The sequence below is a fragment of the Sus scrofa genome, chromosome 5, assembly GCF_000003025.6.
Source record: "Sus scrofa isolate TJ Tabasco breed Duroc chromosome 5, Sscrofa11.1, whole genome shotgun sequence".
Taxonomy (NCBI): domain Eukaryota; kingdom Metazoa; phylum Chordata; class Mammalia; order Artiodactyla; family Suidae; genus Sus; species Sus scrofa.
Genome location: NC_010447.5, coordinates 82,817,206 through 82,840,298, shown reverse-complemented (window position 1 = coordinate 82,840,298; position 23,093 = coordinate 82,817,206). Strand labels below are relative to the sequence as shown.

At 42.6% G+C, this 23,093-nt stretch overlaps 1 protein-coding gene across 1 annotated transcript in view; it reads left to right on the top strand.

Moving 5' to 3' along the window:
• Nucleotides 1–23,093, top strand: part of UTP20 (UTP20, small subunit processome component) — a 102,477-nt gene that overhangs the window by 72,878 nt on the left and 6,506 nt on the right. Inside the window, exons 42-59 of the mRNA XM_005664203.3 lie at nucleotides 693–832; nucleotides 1,059–1,215; nucleotides 4,365–4,463; nucleotides 5,228–5,395; nucleotides 6,928–7,094; nucleotides 7,692–7,833; nucleotides 9,485–9,601; nucleotides 11,147–11,317; nucleotides 11,551–11,682; nucleotides 12,083–12,193; nucleotides 13,953–14,032; nucleotides 14,733–14,802; nucleotides 14,911–15,093; nucleotides 16,526–16,657; nucleotides 17,109–17,241; nucleotides 19,722–19,909; nucleotides 20,844–20,915; nucleotides 22,670–22,933. Coding sequence (XP_005664260.1) covers nucleotides 693–832; nucleotides 1,059–1,215; nucleotides 4,365–4,463; nucleotides 5,228–5,395; nucleotides 6,928–7,094; nucleotides 7,692–7,833; nucleotides 9,485–9,601; nucleotides 11,147–11,317; nucleotides 11,551–11,682; nucleotides 12,083–12,193; nucleotides 13,953–14,032; nucleotides 14,733–14,802; nucleotides 14,911–15,093; nucleotides 16,526–16,657; nucleotides 17,109–17,241; nucleotides 19,722–19,909; nucleotides 20,844–20,915; nucleotides 22,670–22,933 — 2,526 coding nt within the window. The remainder of the gene's footprint in view (nucleotides 1–692; nucleotides 833–1,058; nucleotides 1,216–4,364; nucleotides 4,464–5,227; nucleotides 5,396–6,927; nucleotides 7,095–7,691; nucleotides 7,834–9,484; nucleotides 9,602–11,146; nucleotides 11,318–11,550; nucleotides 11,683–12,082; nucleotides 12,194–13,952; nucleotides 14,033–14,732; nucleotides 14,803–14,910; nucleotides 15,094–16,525; nucleotides 16,658–17,108; nucleotides 17,242–19,721; nucleotides 19,910–20,843; nucleotides 20,916–22,669; nucleotides 22,934–23,093) is intronic.

Below are 23,093 nucleotides of genomic sequence, written 5' to 3'. Positions count from 1 at the left end.
AAAAAATTTTCTAACCCCTGACGTAAAATACCAACTTCATCATTTTGTATAATTGTAAATAAATTTTATTTGAGGCACTCTATTTTTTACACACCAGTAATGTCACTTAAACACTTGAAAGTCTCAACACAAATTGTATGTGATTTTTAAAATATTTCACAGCTGGTGTTCCTGTTGTGCCTCAGCAGATTAAAAATCTGACTAGTATCCATGAGAATACAGGTTCAATTCCTGGCCTCACTCAGTGGGTTCAAGGATCCAGCATTGCTGCAAGCTGTGGAGTAGGCTGCAGATGCAACTGGGATCTGGTGTTGTGGCTGTGGCGTAGGCCGGCCGCTATAGCTCCAAATCAGCACCTAGCCTGGGAACTTCCATGTGCCTCCGGTGTAGCCCTAAAAGGAAAAAAAATTAAAGTACTTCACATCAGTCTTAATCCCATATCATTGAATACTTGGCTTGATTGATTTATTGATTGGTCGGTTGGTTGCTCCTTTGAAAAGTATTTTCTTGTTCCTATTGTCTTTATAACTTTTGGAGGGGTATCAAAGTGCACAATTGAGTTTGATTTTTTAAGACATTAAACTTAGAAATGGACATAAGATGTATCAAAAGAGCTTCTCTTTGAGCTGCAAGGTTGTAGTGTTAATAGGTCCCTAATCCATTTTCTTTTGTAACCTAAATTTTTCTTAAAGACCAAAAGGGAAGAAGAACACAAGCTCATAAAATCCAAGGTTGTGAATGATGAGGAAGTGGTTCGAGTGCCTTTAGCCTTTGCCATGGTTAAACTAATGCAGTCCCTTCCACGAGAAGTTATGGAAGCTAATCTGCCAAGGTATGTTGTGTGACAAATCAGAAAAGTTGAATGAGACTCAAAAATTGGTTCTTTCTTCCTGAATTTTGATTCTCTTATGTCAGAAGAGAAGCACTGCCACAAATTTGCTGTGATTTAGTATCCTAATTGGGATAATTTGGGCTATGAATAAGAAACAAAAGCATATTTATATTTTTATTTGGTTCTGTTCATTTGACTCATCAATTTTTAATTTCTCGTGTTCTAGTATTTTGCTGAAAGTGTGTGCCCTCCTCAAGAACAGAGCACAGGAAATCAGAGACATTGCACGCAGCACTCTTGCAAAAATAATAGAGGATCTGGGTGTGCATTATCTACAATATATTTTAAAAGAGTTACAGACTACCCTTGTCCGTGGCTATCAGGTAAATTGCATCATATACTTGATATTCAGATTGGGTTGGAATTCAGGCATTGGCAGTTTGAAAACAAGTTTATGATACTTTGGGTCTGCCCTCAGTAAAGTTGATCCACTTAGACAGCAAGTAAGAATATTCAAACATTTCTAATCAGCATTGTAAAAGAAAAAAAAAATCTGCCTTTAAAATAGCCCTTATACTTGATTTTTTAAAAGATCCCTATAGGCCTGCATTACGTAGCCTGTGTTTTTCCTCTCAAATCACTTGACATTAAGTTTTGTATCCTCTGAGTTTTAAGTAAAATTCGTGTTGAATGTATATGAAATGCATTGCCACAAATGTGAACAAGAAAGACCATACATGTTTGTTTAAGAGTTGAAAGATATGACATGTTACAAAATTAATAAGAGCGCCAGGTGGAATACAAAGCTCTTTGAGTAGTTCCAGGGCTGTCAAGCTCCAAGTTATCACCACTGCAAGTGTGCGCCCTGGGACAAGCCGCATCAGCAGCCCCTGGAAGGAGCGCGTTAGAAATGCGGTGCTTCAGGCCCTACACCCTCCTATGGAATCTGCATTTTAATAGGGTCCCTGAGTGATCTGAACTTTGAGAAACCTGGCAGCTTGTTTTGTTCAAGTACCCAGCCAAGGCGCCTAGTAGTTAGCTTAACTTTCCGTGTGCTGTTTTGTTCACACGTAAGGTTCCTATTCTATAGGTTATAGTCTTAACACACTAAAAATATCAGTGTTCATTTATATAGTTTTTAGTGGTTGCTCTCAGGATTGCCATATCCATACTTAACTTTTATTAGTCTACTTAGAATTAGTATTTTACCACTGCAAGTGGACTGTAAAAATCTTATCACCATATAGACCCCTTCACCCTTCCTTTGTTTAATAGTTGTTTATATGTCACATCACTGTGTATTGAAAACCTATGAGGCAGTGTTAGTTATTGCTTTAATCCTCAAATATGCCCAGATAGTTATCATTTCTACTGCTTTTCCTTCATTTCTGAATTTTCAGTTTTCTTTCTGGTATCGTTTTCTTTTGCTCTAAAGAATTTTCTTTGGCGATCTCATTGAGTGAGTGTGGTAGTTTCCTTCCCCTGTGAATGTCTTCATTTTACCTTCATTCCTGAAGGATATTGTCACTGGATATATACTTTTGCATTGACAGCTATTTCTCTCTTTCTGGCTTTTCAGAGCCGCACCCACGGCATACGGAGGTTCCCAGGCTAGGGATCCAACTGGAGCTACAGCTTGCTGGCCTGCTGGCCTATGCCACAGCCACAGCTACAGTCACAGCCACACCAGATCCAAGCCACATCTGTGATCTACACCACAGCTCACGGAAACTCCAGATCCTTAACCCACTGAGTGAGGCCAGGGATTGAACCCACAACCTCATGGTTCCTAGTCGGATTCGTTTCCACTGCTCCACGAGGGGAGCTCCTCTCTCTCTATCTTTAGACAGTTGTTTTCTTTTTTTTTTTTTTTTGTCTTTTTTGTCTTTTTTTTTTTTTGTCTTTTTGCTATTTCTTTTTTCTATTTCTCCCGCGGCATATGGAGGTTCCCAGGCTAGGGGATGAATCGGAGCTGTAGCCACCGGCCTACGCCAGAGCCACAGCAACGCAGGATCCGAGCCACGTCTGCGACCTACACCACAGCTCACAGCAATGCCGGATCATTACCCCACTGAGCAAGGGCAGGGACCGAACCCACAACCTCATGGTTCCTAGTCGGATTCGGTAACCACTGCGCCACGACGGGAACTCCTAGACAGTTGTTTTCTTTCAGCACTTGAAAAATGTCATGCCACTTCCTTCTGGACTTTCTGATGAATAAGTAAATCATTCTTCACTTTAAGTAATGCATTGTTTTTCTCTGGCAGCTTTAAAGACTTTCTTTTTTCAGCAGTTTCATTTTGAGTGTGGATTTCTTTGGATTTACCATTTGAGACCTGTTGAACTTCTTCAGCCCTTCCATCTTCAAATGCTTTTTGTACACTGCACTCTTTCTGCTTTCCTGGGACTCCAGTGAAATGTATATTAGACTTTTTTTTTTTTTTTTTTTTCCCACTCTCCTATTGGATTCATCCAGTGAATTTTCCTATTTCAGTTATTGCAGGGTTTTTTTTTTTTCCATTTCTGAAATTTTCCATTTAGTTTCTTATATCTTCTGATTCTTTGCTAACACTTTATTTTTGCATTTATTTCAGACCTCCAGCTAGAAAGCTGGGACTTTATTTCTCCCACTTTGCCATGTACTTCCCACAGCTGTGCCCACACAGGGGCCAAGCGGTGGCAAGACCGAAGGGGAAAAGCAGCCCGCTGGCTCACCTTCTCAGATCTGCAGTCCCGCAGAAGGAGAGGATGGTCTCTCCTGCAGAGTTTTGGTGGCTACAGTCCCCATTTTTTCCAAGCCACTGCCTCCACCGTCACCACAGGATCCCTGGGGACTGGGGTGTAGGAAAATGGAGAAAAGAAAGAAAAAAAGAGATTTCCTTACTATCTTGGAACATTCTGAATTCCCTCTCCCATTCTTACAGCTGTGGGGCTTCTTACAGAGTTCCGTGCATCTTGGCAGCATCCGTTTCCATGTTGGCTGGGGGATAACTGTTTAGAAAACAGGGGTCACCTCACTGAAGGTTTGGTGGTACTTGCACTCTGGTGTTGTTCCCAGAGTCGTGGCTCTGTGTATTCTGTTCAGAGTGTAGAGCTGCACTCAGTGGGAGAGACTTGAGCTGTTCCTTTTAAATCATTGTTCTTGGAGGGTGAGGGGATGCACGGAGGGTTTGGGATGGAAATGCTATAAATTTGGTTGTGATGATCGTTGTACAACTATAAATGTAATAAAATTCACTGAGTAATAAAAAAATACAATTTAAAAAACATAAATAAATAAATGCCCTTATTTAGTCACAATAATGGACCCCTAAGCATGGTGATGCATTTCTGAGCATCTTTTGTACGAAGCGACCACTTAAAGGATTTTAGACAGGGGTATAAGTACACGTCACTTGTCAGAGCTTCTCCCTGCAGTAATGACAGATACATAATCTGAGCGTCTGCGTGTGCCCTTTGCAATACTTCTAGACCTTGTTTTTTTCTCATATGCTCTTCTTAACCATCTGTATTCTTATACATTTCATTTTAGGTCCATGTGCTAACTTTCACTGTTTACATGCTGCTGCAAGGCCTCACCCATAAGCTTCAAGTCGGGAATTTGGACTCTTGTTTGGATATAATGATTGAGGTAGGACTCAGAGAAAGTACTTCTAAGTTTTTAAAGAGGTCAAAGAACACAAATTGGTTCACAAAATGAGAAATAATAGCCTATAAAAATGAAAATAACATACTACCTCATCTCTTAGGCTAACAGCGGTTTAAAAAGCTCAGACTCAGGTGAAGTGACATGGCACCTTGCTGTGCTAGTAGGTCTTGAGCTGGTATAATCAGAGGTACGGTCTGGGGGTTGTACACGAGTATATTCACCAGAGCTTTATTTATGAACAGTGAAAAATTAATAACAATAAACTTACATTTGAATAATATGAAAACTTTGGGGGTAGGATTAGAAAGACTAAATTTGGCACATGTTGTGTTTATTCATTAACGATGTAGTCACTAACATTTTTAATTAAATGCATTAATTTTGATAATTAAGTTGCAAATATCGTGAGAATTTCCTCAAGGGAAATTAAGCCACGCTTTCGTAATAGTAAAGAAGATGTGCCTGTGTGTAATTATGCAGTTATATGTGTAGTCAATCTATAGAGTATTCCTCTTCTGTTTCCCACTAGTATAAACCTTAAAGTGTTTCTGCGTGTGTTTTAGTAACTGGTCCCTAAACTACCTTGAAAAAAACATGAAATCTAATAGGAGTTCCTCCTGTCTCATCTGAATCCAGTCCAACACGCTTTCCTTGATTTGGACCTGCCACAGCCTTTCAGAGACTGCTTATGCTGGTGTATCTTTGCTTAGTGCATGTAATTGCCATTCGGCTTTTTTCTTTTAAAGATTTTTAACCATGAGTTGTTCGGTGCCATCGCTGAAGAGAAAGAAGTAAAGCAGATCCTCTCGAAAGTCATGGAGGCACGAAGAAGCAAGAGTTATGATTCTTACGAAATCTTGGGCAAGTTTGTAGGAAAAGATCAGGTTACAAAACTTATTCTTCCACTGAAAGAGGTATGGATATAATCCAAGAGATCCCCATGTAGTATCCTGAGTTCTTGAAGAGTCTCGAGCACCGTGATTTCCTTGGGTGCTAAGGACACCAGTACCGTGTGCTAGTGGCCAGCAGCCCTGAGATGTGCATTCTCATCCAAGAATCAGAGTCTCCATAAACCGAGGCAAGGCAACAAGAATTGAACTGGAGTTCCCGTCGTGGCTCAGTGGTTAACAAATCCGACTAGGAACCATGAGGTTGCGGGTTCAATCCCTGGCCTTGCTCAGTGGGTTAAGGATCCAGCATTGCTGTGAGCTGTGGTGTAGGTTGCAGATGTGGCTTGGATCCCGCGTTGCTGTGGCCCTGGCATAGGCCAGTGGCTACAGCTCTGATTCGACCCCTAGCCTGGGAACCTCCATATGCTGTGGGTGCAGCCCTAGAAAGACAAAAAAAAAAAAAAAAAAAATTGAACTGCGGGTGAATTCTACATCTGTGTCCATTCAGCAGCTAAGAACGCAGCCTGCAGCGCCAGATTGTCAGGAGGAAGAGAACTGGCATTTATTAAATAGATACTATGCTCTTGGTGCTGTGCTTTGTGCTTCATTATCTGTTCTAATCTGCACAACCACCCTGTGAGATCAACAGTACTTCCGTCTCACAGATGAGAAAATTCAGGCTCAGAGGTAAAAAGAGACATGGCTAAAGAGAAAAGACAGGATTTCATTCCAGATCCTTCTGAGCCAAAGCTCATATTCGTTTTCATTCTGCCCTCTATTGGACAGGAACTGTAATTTACCTATGTTCATGGCGTTCTCTGTTCCTGTCACAGGAGTGCACAGTCAATAAACACTGTTCATTCATGCTGTGAGTGTTAAATTACTAAAACTGTATCAAAAAGCCTTATCTAATGATGTGAATTAGCTCTAATTCCATATGTTTTGGTGCTAGATCAACTCCCTAATTGTTCCTAGAATGCGTTTAGCTTATCTGAGCCTGATCTAAGAAGAATGCTAGCTATGTGTCGAGAATCAAGAAGAGTCAGAAAAAGCACACCTGTTTTCCATGCATATCATCAAGTCCCTCCAAAGTAATGAAAGTTATTAATACCATGTCCTGTGTGAATGGCTATGATGTGCTGAGGGTCGTGGTGGGGTTGATGGTTCTGGGCTCCCGTTAAGTTCCTCTGCTTTGACCCAGTAACTAATATCAAACCCTGAGGCTTGGCCATCGCATTACTTCCTGTGAGGAGTGATTGCATTTTGTTGAGGGGGGATGTTCTTGCCTATAAACCACCCCTTTTAATGCACTTGGAAGGCTCACATCGTCCAAGAGGCACAAGAAATCCAGAGGCACATGCTGCTGGCAGTGGGAATCTGTGGGGTTGAGGTCAGGAGTAAACGTGACTGTATATGTTATATCTGTGTCTGAAACTTAATAAGAATGGGTTTCTTTTTTATTTAGGAAAAAACATATTTTAAAAAGTAAATACATAAAAGAAAACCACTGCTCTAACAAAGTGCAATTCTGTTTGCATTTATGTTTTTGCCTTTAGATCTTACAAAATACCACGAGTTTAAAACTGGCCCGGAAAGTTCACGAGACCTTACGCCGAATCATAGCAGGATTGCTTGTAAACCAGGAAATGACGGCAGAATCCATTCTGTTGCTTTGTTACGGTTTGGTCAGCGAAAATCTCCCCCTGTTAACAGAAAAAGAAAAGTAAGTTTGGGAAAAAATAACTATCCTTTAGGTGTGTGCTTCTAATAAGCCATTCAGTTCTCAGTTATTCTTATGTGGGCTCACTTAATAATTTGCATTAGTTTAAAAAATAAAAGGTATATTTGTCTGAGTTGTAGACGGTACTGCTTTGTGGGGTTTGGGCTAATGTCCTTCTTGTTTTTAGATGTGTATATGTTGAGTCAAAGTTAGGATTGACTTAAAAGAGATATTTCTGTCCTGATCAAACAGACGTAGACCTCCGAAAGATGTTTAAGTACCTCATTTGTAAACGTCCGTTGGATTTTGCTTGCGTCCTAAAAAAGAATCCTTGGCATTTGTTTTCAGAGATCAAAGAAAAGGAGTGTTTCCTTGCTGTTCATCTTCATTTAAATGTGCATTCATCCCCCTGACCTCTCTTTCTGGGGTTCTAGAAACTTTGTTCAGCAACCTCATCTTCTCTTCTGTACCTTGTGGTTAAGGGAGGAAAAACCCTACAGCAGACAGCACATTTTTTGGTGCCGGCCTCTCATCAGAAAGGGCTACAGTAGCTTCCGGGGATGCAGCACACAGTGTGCTTTCATTTCCTTTGATTGACAGAAATCCCGCAGCCCCTGCTCCAGATCCACGTCTGCCACCCCAGAGCTGTCTTCTGCTTCCCCCAACTCCAGTTCGAGGCGGGCAGAAAGCTGTTGTGAGCAAGAAGACCAACATGCACATATTTATTGAGTCTGGGCTTCGGGTAAGAATTAACCTTGAAGTGAGGCTTGCTGCCCACAGCAAGTCTGTGCCTCTTAATCCTCTGCTGAATTTCCAGTGCTGCTCATTTCCACTGGAAATGCTTTACCCTAGTAAAGTATGGAATTTTTTTAAGGGGCATTTGTCCATTTACTATTTATCCTCCGATACTACCTTTGGTGATTTAACTGTCTCAGAAGGAATTCTTCTGATATTTACTTTGCTTTCACTGTTGCTTTGACTATGAGTGTGCACATCTGAACTACTCTAAATTTTTTTTTAGAGATGGTACGCTTTTAAAAATACACATTTTGGGGAGTTCCCGTTGTGGCTCAGCGGAGCTGAATCTGACTAGTAGCCATGAGGATGCAGGTTCAATCCCTGGCCTTGATCAGTGGATTAAGGATCTGGAGTTTCCGTGAGCTGTGGTGTAGGTCACAGACTCAGCTCAGATCTGTGTTGCTGTAGTGTAGGCCAGCGGCTACAACTCCAATTCAGCCCCTAACCTGGGAACCTCCCTGTGCCAGAGGTGTGGCCCTAAAAGGATAAAAATATAAAAAATAAAAATACACATTTGGGAGTTCCTCTTGTGGCTCAGCAGGTTAAGAACCCAACCAGTATCCATTAGAACGCAGGTTCGACCCCTGGCCTTGCTCAGTGGGTTAAGGATCCAGTGTTGCCGTGAGCTGTGGTATAGGCCGTCGACATGGCTTGGATCTGGCGTGGCTGTGGCTGTGGCATAGGCCAGCAGCTATGGCTCCTGTTCGACCCCTAGCCTGGGAACCTCCATATGCCACAGTTGTGGCCCTAAAAATACAAAACAACACAAAAAAACACTTATATATACTTCGAATCCTTCATCGGCTCCCATTTTCCAGGAGAGTGCTCCAACTTGTGTCCCAGCCATGAGTGCCCTCCCTTCAGTTCTCTAAAGTCACCACACTGTTCCCTTCCAGGACCTCACCCTCCACTCCTCCCTCTGCCCAGGTCCCCACAGAACCCTCAAAGCACCCTGCGTTTGTAGTTAATTATTTCCCAGAGTCTGTCATCCTGGCTATGATGCATCAGAGCTGCCCGTCTTGGTTACTGCCACTTCTTTATGCCAAGCCAGTGCCTGGAATCAAAGTAGATGCTGAATAGTAACCATTTGGTAAATAAACTTAGAATTTAGTTCATCTCAGCTGCAGGGTGAGCTCCCACCTTCTCCACTTCCTGAGATTACCCAGGCAGCTCCCCTTTCTTCAGACATTTTACAATTTCAAATAGAAGTATCTTAGTATTTCACATTTGTCTCTTAAAAAATCATTTTGCCTTTACCTCACTCATTTGCTCTTTTTTTTTGTCATCTATTTTTGCTATTTCTTGGGCTGCTCCAGCGGCATGTGGAGGTTCCCAGGCTAGGGGTCCAAACGGAGCTGTGGCCACCAGCCTACGCCACAGCCACAGCAACGCGGGATCCAAGCCACGTCTGCAATCTACACCACAGCTCACAGCAACGCCGGATCGTTAACCCTCTGAGCAAGGGCAGGGACCGAACCCGCAACCTTATGGTTCCTAGTCAGATTCGTTAACCACTGCGCCACGACGGGAACTCCCCCACTCCTTTGCTCTTATAGGCAGCTGGTGTGATGTATCTATCTTTCTGAATCTTTTAGCTGTTGCATCTTAGCTTGAAGACTTCCAAGGTCAAGTCTTCAAGTGAACACGTTCTGGAAATGTTGGATCCTTTTGTGTCTCTCCTCATAGACTGCCTGGGCGCCATGGACGTGAAGGTGAGTATCTGTTCCTTCACAGGAGATGTGCTGTGCGGAGTACCTAGAACTTATGTCTAGGCTTGTGCTTCCCAAGATGATTTTTAAAAGAGATTTATAACATCATGAACCACCTGCATCAAACCGTTCCCTTCACAGCAATTTAACAATCATGGATAGCTCTTAACATCCGTAAAAGCCCTTCTGGGTACAAGACTTACTTCATTTGATCTTCATAACAGCTTCATGAGGGCGAGTGGTGCTGTCCCCAAGGCAGTAATCATATCACCTCATCATCGTCATCCTTGTCACCAGTGCGCACAGCTGCGAATCCTCATAACTCATGAAGCGTGTATTCCCGCTTCTGTTCCATAGATGAGAGATCCAGGCCTCAGGCCGAGCCACTTGGCCCATGTCACAGATCTCGGATGTGAGCCTCAGTCTGTCAGACTCCAAAGCCCACACCTTTCCCACTTTCCCAGGTTGCCTGTTTTACAGCGAAGGTGCTGAGAGGTTAAGGGACATCTCAGTGGTCAAATGGGTAATAAAGCTGCAGAGCCGGAGTCGAAGCCCTGGTCTTACTGACTGCTGGGTGCTTTCCTGTCTTCACTGAATCCAGCCCATAAGGCCACCCCAGCAGCCAGTCCATCGGGGCCAGTTGGGTGCAGCTGAACCAGGTGAAGCAGCTGGTAGTGTTGAAGGTTCTGCCTGGAGGTTCAGGGATTCTTTTGTTATCACTTGGTGCCGGCGCTTTTTATTTATTATTCCCCCCCCACAAAAATGCACAACATTTAACTATATCATAGTTCCTGTGCTTAATTTCTGGGTCACCTGTCCGCTCCTTACATGAGGAATGGCATCCTTTTTAACGTTATATCTCTAACACTCTGTAGTGTGTGTGCCTTGTGTTTAAATTGAGGTACTGTTCTAGAAAATTTAAGTCATTTATAATTAGCATTTATTTCTCAAATGCTAACTTTAGCATTTGAGAAATAAATGCTAAAATTATCCTTCCCATCCAATCATTTATCCTAATAGGTTAAGAATATCAGAGTTCCCCTTGTGGCTCATTGGGTTAGGAACCTGGCGTAGTCTCCATGAGGATTCAGGTTCGATCCCTGGCCTTGCTCAAGTGGGTTAAGAATCCGGCGTTGCTCCAAGCTATGGCATAGGTCACATATGTAGCTCAGGTCTGGTGTTGTCATAGCTGTGGCTTAGGCCTCAGGTGCAGCTCCAATTCAGCCCCTTGCCCAGGAACTTCCATATGCCACAGGTATGGCCCCAAAAAGGAAAACAAACAAACAAACAAAGAATGTGTTTAGTGAGCACCTTGTCTCATTCGCTTGGGAAATAACTTCCCTTGCTATGGAGAAGCCGTGAGTTCTACCACAGGGGCCAGGAAGCTTTCCTCTATCTTCGGACCCTTTTAGCACATTTCCTCCTGAGCAGGCTGAGCAGAGCGTTGCATCCCGTCTCCTGGGCTGCTTAGAGCCCACACAGCCTCAGGTGCCGGACTCTTGGGTTTGATCACTTCACAAGTAGATCGGTTTGGGTTTTGTTTTTCAGGTGATCACAGGTGCTCTGCAGTGTCTGATCTGGGTCTTGAGGTTCCCCCTGCCTTCCATAGAAACGAAAGCAGAACAGCTGACAAAACACCTTTTCCTTTTGCTGAAGGACTATGCCAAACTGGGTGCTGCCAGGGGCCAGAACTTCCACTTAGTGGTAAACTGTTTCAAGGTGAGGTGTTTTCGCTTGCACTTGGGAAAGGCAGGACTAAGATTAACATCAAAGTTAATTTTCCTTAGCATCCTTTGTGGTCTTGGTCAAAATTTCTTCCAGATGAATTTGCTAAGGCCAGAGTGTTATTATCCTATGTGGAAAAGCTTGATGTTGTATTGAGTCCTTATCATTCCGCTGGCTGCTGGCTTACGGGGTGTCGTGCCTGTTAACTTCGCTGTTGTAACTTGCAGTGTGTGACCATACTTGTGAAGAAAGTGAAGTCGTACCAGATAACTGAAAAGCAGCTTCAGGTTCTACTCGCATACGCTGAGGAGGACATGTATGATATTTCAAGACAAGCCACCGCATTCGGTCTTCTGAAGGTATGGTGTCCCCAGAATGGTGGATTGTACCATTTATGAGCCTCATGTCAGATGTTTAGAATAACATGGAATATATAGTATTTTGACTAGCTGTAGACTTTAGGATTACTACGATTTGGGTTAATTAATTATACATTAATATATCTTCTTATTAAAATACTTGAACGTGAGCTCTGTATTAAACTTCCAGAGAATTCTGTACAAATGCAGACACTCTACCCGCATGTATCATAAAATTAACAATTTTTAACCATTTTTAAAGTTTATGTTCTTTTTCTTTTGGAGATATTTCCATTGTATTTGAAAACTGCCTAACTGCTAACATCAGGTCAGCTTAGCAAACATCAGGCCGTATGCAGTAAAACATGACCTGAGTATGTCTTTTCTTTTTGTATTTTAGGCCATTTTATCAAGAAAGTTGTTGGTCCCAGAAATTGATGATGTCATGCGGAAGGTATCCAAGTTGGCAATTTCTGCACAGAGTGAACCTGTCCGAGTCCAGTGCAGACAGGTTTGTAGACAGAGCGTATTCCCTTAGCAAGGGCTGGGCAGTGCCTTCTCTGTTTGGTCTTTAGGTAGAAAGATGTCAACACTGACTGAATTCTGAGGATGACTTTGTGTCCTAATGTTGCTTTATTCTGAGACTCAGGAGCCCATTCATACCCGGAGCATAAGGACATTTTTGAGTATAAGGAGCATTTTAAATATAGCCCATGTGTGGCATGTTTCAGATGGATGGAGAAATAGGTTTCCTTTCTGCAGCAAAGATTTCTTTCCATTTGTCCAGTCATTGACCACTTCATGCATATCAGTGTGTACCTGGTGTTGCTGGAAGAGTGGTTAACAAAATTTGCATAGTGCGTGTCTATCCTCTAGCAAGTATGTGCAAAGCGAACATGGTTATTTAATTACAGACATCCACTTGGGGATGCCTGGAGGAAAAAGTACTGTCACATTTCATCGCTTAGAAAATACACCATTACTTACATACCTCAAAGAAAAAAAAACCGTGACACAGTGGTAAGATGGCATCAGTTATAAGACACATCCCAATTTCGGATATGTTAAAATATAAAAAACTGCTCCTTACAATTGACAAAACATGGAGAAGCCTATGGCAAGGTGGAGAATCACCTTGGTGTGAGAGTCGGGGAAAGCTTTCCTGAGGGTTGGCATGTAAGCAAAATTTGGAAGAATAAGGCTTAGTTTCGCAGGCTACGGAAGATAAGCCTTGAGGTGGACAAGAGCTTAGCTTATTGAGGGAGTTCAGTGAGTTGAATGAGGTGGGGGAGGGGGCCAGATGAAACAAGACCTTGTGGTCTTGTGACAAATTTAGTGCTTTCATCTAAGAATAACCAGAAGCCCTTGAAGTCAGCAGGCAGAGCAGTGACATTAGCAGCTTTGTGTTCATAAGTGTGCCCATCCCTGATCTTCTGTGCATATGTCACCTCAGGAGGTGGAAGGGTCTGAACTGGAAATATGAACTCAGAATTAAAGGAGGATTAGGGCTGCCAAGGTCATTTTTAGACAAAGTGAACTCATTTTGGAAGAAGGAGGGCCAGCTGCTATTTATGAAGCATCAGCAGCACGTCCAGGACTTTATTTACATACCTGGCTTCTATTTGTAACTATCGTTCAAAAGAAATAGTACCACCATTTTATAGTTGGAGAAAAACAGGCCGTGGACAGCTTGGTGATGTGCTTGGTACTGACAGTTTATGAATAAAGGAAGCTGAATAATATAGTTTAAAAGCAGAGCCCTTGGATGCAGAGAGACAAGGCATGACATTCTGGCACTGTCACCTGAGCAAAGTTACTCTCTGCCAGCATCATTCTCGTCATCTGTAAAATGGGGTGATGTCACCTGCTTCCTAAGGCATGAAAAACCAACTGGGGAACACTTAACCCAGTGCCATTAGGAAGTGCAATAGTTAGTATTATGATCACATAATTGTTATACTTATTTCAGAGGAAATTTGGGGTTGAATTGCAGTCCATCCCCAGTCCAGCACAGCCTCCTGTCAGAGAGAGGAGCTGCCAGCGTGCAGGCTGAGATTCAGAGGCCTAACCAGCCATGCTAGTTGCCTCTTAGGACCTGAGGAAGCAAAGCGGGAGGAGAGCCGAGGGCACAGTTATTGACTCCGGAGGCAGACCTCGCCTAACGGATCACCTTTCTGAAAGGGCTTTGTGCGTCCCAGAAAGCAGCTCAGGAAAGAGGAATCCTGGAGAGACAGGATCCAAATGATCTCCTGTGTGACTTCTGTTTCTAGGTTTTTCTGAAATACATTCTTGATTATCCTCTGGGTGACAAATTGAGACCAAACTTGGAATTCATGCTTGCTCAGCTAAAGTAAGTTGAAGCCATAAGCTACACAGGGCAGTGGGGTAGGTTCTTCGCACCTTTCAAAGTGTTGGCTCTCTTGAAAAGAACAAAGCTGAACCGCGATGGCCCATCTCCGAGGATGCTGTCATATGAATCACTGACTTGTCGAGCCTTGCGCATGGCTTCATATAGCAGTTCTGCAAGTTGCTTTTCAATTCAGCATGACCATTGGTTGTCATTAGAGTCCATTTGGGAGTATGGTAAAAATTTAACAAAATTATGTTTAAAAATAGGAGTTCCTGTCGTGGCGCAGTGGTTAACGAATCCGACTAGGAACCATGAGGTTGCGGGTTCGATCCCTGCCCTTGCTCAGTGGGTTAACGATCCAGCGTTGCCGTGAGCTGTGGTGTAGATTGCAGACGCGGCTCGGATCCCGCGTTGCTGTGGCTCTGGCGTAGGCCGGTGGCTACAGCTCCGATTCGACCCCTGTCCCGGGAACCTCCGTATGCCCCGGGAGCGGCCCAAGAAATGGCAAAAAGACAAAAAAATAAATAAAAATAAAATAAACAGTAATTAAGTACATGTTTTAAGATTGGGAAAATGGAGGGTTTTTTTTTCCACTTTTTAAGAAATACACTGGCACCTCGAGACAGTGTTTTAAATCCCTAAAAACAATTATTGCTAAATTTAAAGTTACTAACAAGTCCTTCTAATCTTCTTCCCCTAGTTATGAACACGAGACCGGGAGAGAGTCCGCCTTGGAAATGATCGCTTATCTCTTTGACACATTCCCTCAGGTACCACAAATCACAGAGACAAACCGTGTTTGCTGGCTCTGGCTCCCGTGAGCCCTGGGAGCCCACGGTCCAATCTGAGTGTGCTCATGAGCATCTGTCTCCTTTCAGGGACTGCTGCACGAGAACTGTGGCATGTTCTTTATTCCTCTTTGCCTAATGATGGTGAACGATGACTCTGCCTCGTGTAAAAAGATGGCATCCATGGCAATCAAATCCTTACTCAGTAAAATCAGCCTTGAGAAGAAAGATTGGCTCTTCAGTATGGTTACCACCTGGTTTGGGGCCAAGAAGGTCTGAGTTGCTTTTAGTCATATTTCAAAGAAAAGTCTGAGCTTTTGGTGTTCATGCTTTGAGTAAGAATACGTATTATACATACATCGTTGAATTAATTTTTCCCAAATAGCTGTGTTGTTTGTATTTAATTGTGGGTTATAATATATTTTTAGGGTAAGATTTCAGAAAGTCTAAGAAGTTATAAAAGAGTAGCTAAAAATCACCTGTATTCCCACTGCATGGTTCATGTCACCTCGTTACTTCATTACATGAAGGTATTATAACTTCCTCAGGCAGTCCCCATTGATGAATATATTTGTTTCCAATTTTTCTATTCAATTTATAGAGTGTGATTTTTTTTTTTTTTTTTAATGGCTGCACCTGCGGCATATGGAAGTTCCCAGGCTAAGGGCCAAATCAGCTGTAGCTGCCGGCCTACGCCACAGCCACAGCCACAGCCACACCAGATCCGAGCCACATCTGCAGCCTACATCTGCAGCTCATGGTTTCACCAGATCCTTTAACTCACTGAGCAAGGCCAGGGATCACACCCACATCCTCATGGATACTAGTCGGGTTCTTAACTCATTGAGCCACAGTGGGAACTATAGAGTGTAAATTTTTGCCAGTGATTATATCCACTTGCTGACTCTGCTCCCATTGTCACGGGCCCATCTTTGTGGAATATAAACATACATAATATCTTAATACTGGCTTTAAGTATTAAAGTCAGAAAGGGGGGAAGGGAGGGGCATGAAACGTCTTCCTTTTTTTTTTTTAATTTAAAATGAGGAAAAAAAATGTGTTAGTCTGTGGATAATGATGAATACCACTTTTTAAAAATGTTGTTCTGAGGAGTTCCCGTTGTGGCGCAGCAGAAACAGATCTGACTAGTATCCATGAGGATGCGGGTTCCATCCCTGGCCTCACTCAGTGCGTTGGGGATCCGGCATTGCCGTCAGCTGTGGTGTAGATCACACACATGGCTCAGATCTGGTGTTGCTGTGGCTGTGGTGTAGACCAGCAGCTGTAGCTCCACTTCAGCCCCTAGCCTGGGAACCTCTATAGCTACAGGTGTGGCCCTAAAAAGCAAAAAATAAAAATAAAAAAGTGTTGTTCTGAGAGTTCTCTTGTGGAGCACCAGGTTAAGGATTTGGCATTGTCACTGCAGTGGCTTGGGTCACTACTGTGGCACAGGTTCAGTCCCTGGCCCGGGAACTTACACGTGCCGCGGGTACAGCCAAAAAAAAAAAAAAAAAAAATGTTGTTCTGAGGTGTGAATATTTCTCTGTTTTTCATGTTAGCCACCAAAAATCCACATTCTATTGATTTCTAGTATCATAAAGAACTATTGAGGACAGAGTCATGCCTCTCTTCATTTTATAGTTTTAGAAATGGACAGCTTCCCAGGTTGGGCTGATATTGTCTTATGTTGGTTTATTTTGTGTAGAGCTTAAATAGACAACTAGCTGCCCTGATTTGTGGATTGTTTGTGGAAAGCGAAGGAGTCACTTTTGAGAGAAGACTTGGAACTGTTCTCCCTGTGATTGAAAAGGAAATTGATCCTGAAAACTTTACAGATGTAAGTTATTTGCTAAGGAATAAAACTTTTTTTAATAGTTTTTTTTTTTTTTTACTTGAGGTGGTATAGCTAACAGGTTAAATATTATTTGTCTTTAGAAGCGTTTTTTTGTTAATAAAAACAAGAACTCAGTGGTTAAAGTAATCTTCCATAGTACATAACAATCAAAGTTTCCTAAGCAGTGCAGTGTTGTCCCCAAGGGGACATTTAGCAATACCTGAAGACATTTTTGCTTGTCACAACCGGAGGGTAGAGAGGTGCTGTTGTCCTCTAGTGAGGAGAGGCCAAGTGCACGGGGCAGCCCCCCAACACAAAGGATTATCTGACCCAAAATGTCAGTAGTATTGAGGTTGAGAACCCCTGATGTAAATTTACATGCTAGAGTAAAAAAAGTCCATCAGATACTTTGAAATTATTGTCCTAATTGATTTAACATTCCTCCTATTTGTAGATCATGGAAGAGACTGAAGAAAAAGCTGCAGATCGCCTTCTGTTTAGTTTTCTTACACTGATAAGTAAACTCATCAAGGAATGTAATATTATTCAGTTTACCAAGCCCTCTGAGACTCTAAGTGAAATCTGGAGTAAGTATTTCTTCTTTATTTAAATCTAAAAATAGGAGTTCCTGTCGTAGCACAGTGAAAACGAATCCAGCTAGGAACCATGAGGATGCGGGTTCGATCCCTGGGCTTGCTCAGTGGGTTAAGGATCCGGCGTTGCCGTGAGCCGTGGTGTAGGTCACACATGGTTCGGATCTGGCGTTTTTGTGGCTGTGGCAGCTGTAGCTCTGATTAAACCTCTAGCCTGGGAACCTCCCTATGCCATGGGTGTGGCCCTAAAGAGCAAAATCAGTCAATCAATGTAAAAATAAACACATTGGATGTATAAACTGTCAGGGGAAAGGTTCATGAGAAATTTAAAAGGCCCTTTCAGATTGATTACAGTGAAAATATTTCTTTCTGGGAAAAAAAAAACAACAATAACAACTGGGGAAAAACAAATAACAAATATATATATAGACAGTTATATATGAGGGTATGTATATATATACACACACACACACATCCTCATAAGTAATGTATTTCATTTATAAATAAGAAAGAATATTACTTATGAGGGAGTAAAAGAAAGGAAATTTCCCAGTCCTTCTTGCTACTTGATAATTTGTTGTGTATTTCCATCCAATCTTCTTTTTGTCAAATAGCCATAGGGTTTTTTTGAGGTTGCGTAATTCCATACCAGGTAAGCATATTATATATTATAATATATTTAGTAGATATCCTTTTAAATGGCTATAAATAATCCATCATGTAAATGTGCCATAATTTACTCAACCATTTCACTTTTGTGGGATATTTAAGTTATATAAAACTCTAAATGAAAAGTAAAACCCCAGAGTTCCTTTCATGGCCCAGTGGTTAATGAACCTGGCTAGGATCCATGAGGATGAGGGTTCGATCCCCGGCATTGCCATGAGAGCTGTGGTGTAGGCTGGTAGCTGTAGCTCCAATTAGACCCCTAGCATGGCAACTTCCGTGTGTTGTGGGTGCAGCCTTAAAAAGCAAAATAAAAAAGAAAGAATGAGGAGTTCCCATTGTGGCACAGTGGTTAACTAATCTGACTAGGAACCATGAGGTTTCAGGTTCGATCCCTGGCCTTGCTCAGTGGGTTAAGGATCTGGTGTTGCCGTGAGCTGTGGTGTAGGTCACAGACGTGGCTTGGATCTGATGTTGCTGTGGCTGTGGTGTAGGCTGGCAGCTACAGCTCCTATTAGACCCCTAGCTTGGGAAGCTCCATATGCCGTGGGAGCGGCTCTAGAAAAGGCCAAAAGACAAAAAAAGAAGGAAAATAAGATCCTGAAATTTTTTATTTAACATTTTAGTTTCGATTAGTCAGTAGGAAATAGGCATTGCAATGAATGCTTTAAATACCCACCTGTTTTATAAGAAAACTCATGATTTTATGAGAAATAATCCTTTTTCTAAGTTACTGCAGAGCCTACTCTAACACGGCCCCACTGAGATTATTACAGAGGTTCATGTGGAACAAAAGCAAAACCATCTTGGGAGGGCCCATTGTGGCGCAGCAGAAACGCATCTGACTAGAAAACATGAGGATGTGGGTTCGATCCCTGGCCTCGCTCAGAGGGTCGGGGATCTGGCGTTACCATGAGCTCTGGGGTAGGTCGCAAATGTGGCTTGGATCCCGAGTTGCTATGGCTGTGGCATAGGCTGGCAGCTACAGGTCCAATTCGACCCCTAGCCTGGAGCCCTAAAAAGCAAAATAACAAAAAGCAGCACCATCTTCATGAAATAGATCAGCATAGACTGTAACTCAGATATGGCATGGGTCATCTAGAATTTCAGTGCTGTCCCCTGACACCGCAAGGCTTTTCTGCTGTTCTTTCCAAGTGTGGTATATGGAGAGTGGCCCTGTAGCATAAGTTTTAAGGGATCATCCTGAAGATATTTTAAGAGGTCATATTTAAAAAGACAAGCTTTGGGGCCAGGTTGAGCTGGGGTCCAAGCTTGGTTCTGCCTATTGGCTTGGCCTGTTACTTAGCCCCTCTGGAACCGTGAAACGGAGATGACAGCTCGAGCCTCACGGGACTGTTGTGCGGTCTAAGGGAAGTAACACGTGTCACAGCCTTGGCCTGTGCCTGGCGCATAGAACACCTCCATGAATGATCGCTTTTTTAGTCCGCTACTTGGAGCCACTGATTTCAGTGATGATGAGAAACAAGTGTGTACCCATCTGCATACTTAATTTCAATTTAGAAATTGTAATTGTTAATGCTGCCTTAGCTCCTTGAATCTGAAGCTCGTTCTTCAGAGACTGTCTGTCTGAGGCTTACTCGCCCTCTCTCCTGCCATTTCCTGTGGTGGGAGTGGGTCCTCTAGTTGTCCCTGTCCCTCCGCCTAACTTCTCCTGAGCTCCTGGGAAGGAGGGGCAGCTTTGTTCATCTCTGGCTTCCAAATCCAAGCAAAATGCTCAAGAACTCGTCATGCTTACCCCAGTCTAAAAGGCCTTGTGACATCTTGAGAATGTGTTCTGGTTCCCGTAGGCCACGTGCACTCTCACCTGAGACATCCGCACAACTGGGTCTGGCTCACCGCAGCCCAGGTTTTCGGATTGCTCTTTGCCTCTTGCCAACCAGAGGAACTCATCAGAAAACGGAATGTTAAAAAAGCCAAAAAGAAACTCTCAGAACCGGTAGCAATCAGATTCCTCACAAATGATCTTGACCAAAAGGTAAGTTTTCTCTCAGGCCTTTTCCTTCCCTCATAATCTGTGTGAGATGTTCATCCAGGTTCACGTCGCTGTCTTGGGGTCAGCCCTTGGTAGAAACCCTTCCGGTCAACCTGATGCCCCTGTGGATCCATAGGAGTGTTAGTAACTAGAGAGGGGTCCCCCTCAAAGATAGTTTTTAGACCATCAATCTAGACTTTTGATGTGCTTATTTAGCATGTTTATCTTACATTATATGTTTAAGTTATCAACACTAGAAGATAGAGTTCCCGCTGTGGTGAAGTGGGTTAAGAATCTGACTACAGCTATTCAGGTTGACACAGAGGTGCAGGTTCGATCCCTGGCCCGGCACTGTGTTAAAAGATCTGGCGTTGCCGCAGCTGCGATGTGGGTCAGATTTAATCCCCGGCCTGGGAATTTTCATGTGCCGCAGGTGCAGCCCTTAAGAAAAAAAAAGGGAGGGACTGGAAAATAATATTACCACCCTCTGTCCTCTGTCCTGCCTCCTTCATAATCTTGTTGACTAAATGAGATGGTGTTCATGAAAATGTTAAGGGACATGTGATACCGTCTCTGATTTCCTGGGACTCAGTACAACACCTGGCTCAGAGTGGAACTTCCCGAAACATTGAACGAGTGGAGGATGGAAGGGAAAAGGAAAAGTATTTGAATGTTGCCAAGCTGTCTACCAGTAATCTAAAGGATTATGATCTATGTCTCCCCGAAGCTTGCAAGTATCCCATGTCCTTGAGCTAAAATGCTTGTGGCAGAGAGAAGGGAACTGTTACATAATATCTCATCATGAGCCTTCCTTCTCCAGATCTACACAATTGGTCATTCAGAGCAAAATCTCCTACTTTATTACATATTATTATTGCTAGTTGGTGTTTTAAAAGCAATCACAAATACCCTGCCAATGTCCATTTTCTTTCCCCAGATGAAAAGTATCTCCTTAGCGTCTTGCCATCAATTGCATTCCAAATTCTTGGATCAATCTCTAGGAGAGCAGGTGAGTATTATAACCCTCCCAGTTAAATAGAAGAGACCTATTCTACCAACATTATAGGAATAGGTTTACATTTGGTTTTTGGTTTTTTCTCTTTCCTAGTTAAAGCTTGGGGAATTAAATGAAAAGTAAACACTCAAATACATGTTCAATTATGTGCATATATCTAATGGAATCTGAGGTCTGTATTGAGATTACTCCTGGCTCCATTTAAAATTCCCAAGAAAGATGATGCAGTGGGAGGTTCCCTGTGAATCTTTTTCATCTTTACTTTTAACATATCCACTCCACATTGCAACTAAAGCGTTGAAGGACGTTGATTGATTGTCTTAATATTAAGCTGTGCTGTCCAATTTCCTTCCCTTATCCCTGGAAGCTAAAGAGAAAGCAATAATGGTCATGCTACAGGAAGGTCTAAGAATTGTCCGTCCTTAACAAGAGGCAGATACATCTTTCCGTCACTAAAGAGCTTTTTGTGTTTTCATGTTATCAAATATAGCTGTAATTAAAATATAGGGAAGAAAGCACTTGTAAATGTGCAATAAATATAAATTGCTTTCGAATAGTTGGTCTACAGCTCCATTTTAGTTTTTCCCTTTTGATAAAACAGTTGGGCTGGTAGATGATGAGGTGACACGGATGTGGTGTTTGGATATAAGCAAGGCACTTGACCACATCTGTTGTGAGCCGTTACAGACAATGGATCAAGGTAGATTAAGGGATTTGGCACTAAAAACTAGGTGACTGCTGTATCTGCAAGTGATCGCAGGTGGTCTGCCATGAACTTTGATACTTCTGTCTCTTTTTTAAATGAGCGCATAACATGCTTCATCATATGACAGGGTTCGGGAGAGAAGGAATGGCTAGCTAGTCAATGGATCGAGCAAAGTGGGGCCAAAGGATTTATGCCAGGCTGGACAATGAGTGGAGTCTCACATGGTATTAGTTTTAATAGAGGCTGACAAATCCTACAAACTCAAGACAGGAAAGATTTATTAGTACTGATTCAGGATGAAAGAAATTAGGGACTTTGGTTCACCTTAATCGTAGAGTGAGTTAACAATGTGAAGTAGCTGCTACAAGGGGAAAAGGCCTCCAAATCTGGTACTGTCTTCATGGAGGCCCAGCTTCCAGAAGGAAATGATAATCTTGGAATTAACTCTTGAAGTTGGATGTGTGTGGTATTCTGAGCACCATATTTAGGGCAACAGTGGGCGCACAGCTCCTCTTAAGGTAGCCAGGATGATGAAGGAACTCAAAACCGACTTGGTTTCCTCCTTCACATAATGGGTGTGAAATACCCACATCAGAGATTTCCTGGACGACACAGAGCTAGGACTCGATAAAACAAGCCCATTATCATAAATAAGACTTAAAAAAGCAGCCCTGGCCTGTTAGTGTTCAGTAAATGGAAACTGTTGCTTCTGTGAAGAATGAATGAAGGAATTTAATGGAATGAGAATGTAAGCTCCCTTTAAAAATGTAAATAGATGGTCCAGAATGAAGCTGTTTATTTACTCAATGAAACCTTAATGAATAGAAATAGGCCAAATGGATGAAAATTACATGGACATTGGGTTTGGAGGCACTCTAAGGAAAAGTGAAGAATTATCCCCCCCCCCAAAAAAATGGAGCAGTCATCAATAAAGCAATACCCAGTTTTCTATCTCCTAATTGTAGAATACCTGTGTTAGCGTCTGCTTATTTTGAAGTCAGAGTCCAATTCTTACTCCTCCCCCCCCCAACTTTCTTTTAAGGTTGTTAAGAATTTGTTGTTTGTAGCTAAAGTCTTGTATTTACTGGAACCTGGTTCTGGAGATAAGCAAGGTGACATAAAAGATGACGTGGAAGAACAAGAAATTTTAGGTGACGGCATGACCAGAGAGGATGTGGGAGAGCACATGGCCTGTGCAGATGAGAAGGAAGAGCTTGGCAAGCCAGCCACGCTGCTGTGGTTGATTCAGAAGTTGACCCGAATCGCAAAACTGGAAGCTGCTTATTCACCAAGAAACCCCTTAAAGGTGCGATGCATGTACAGAATGACGGAAAGTAGTCTTTTTTTTTTCTAAGTATTTAATGGTATGAGTTATCCTCCCAAATCTCTAGAAACTTCTGAACCCCAAACTGCAGCAGTTTGCCCCCAAAGAGACCTGTTTTCTAAATTAACTCTGTTGTAGCTAC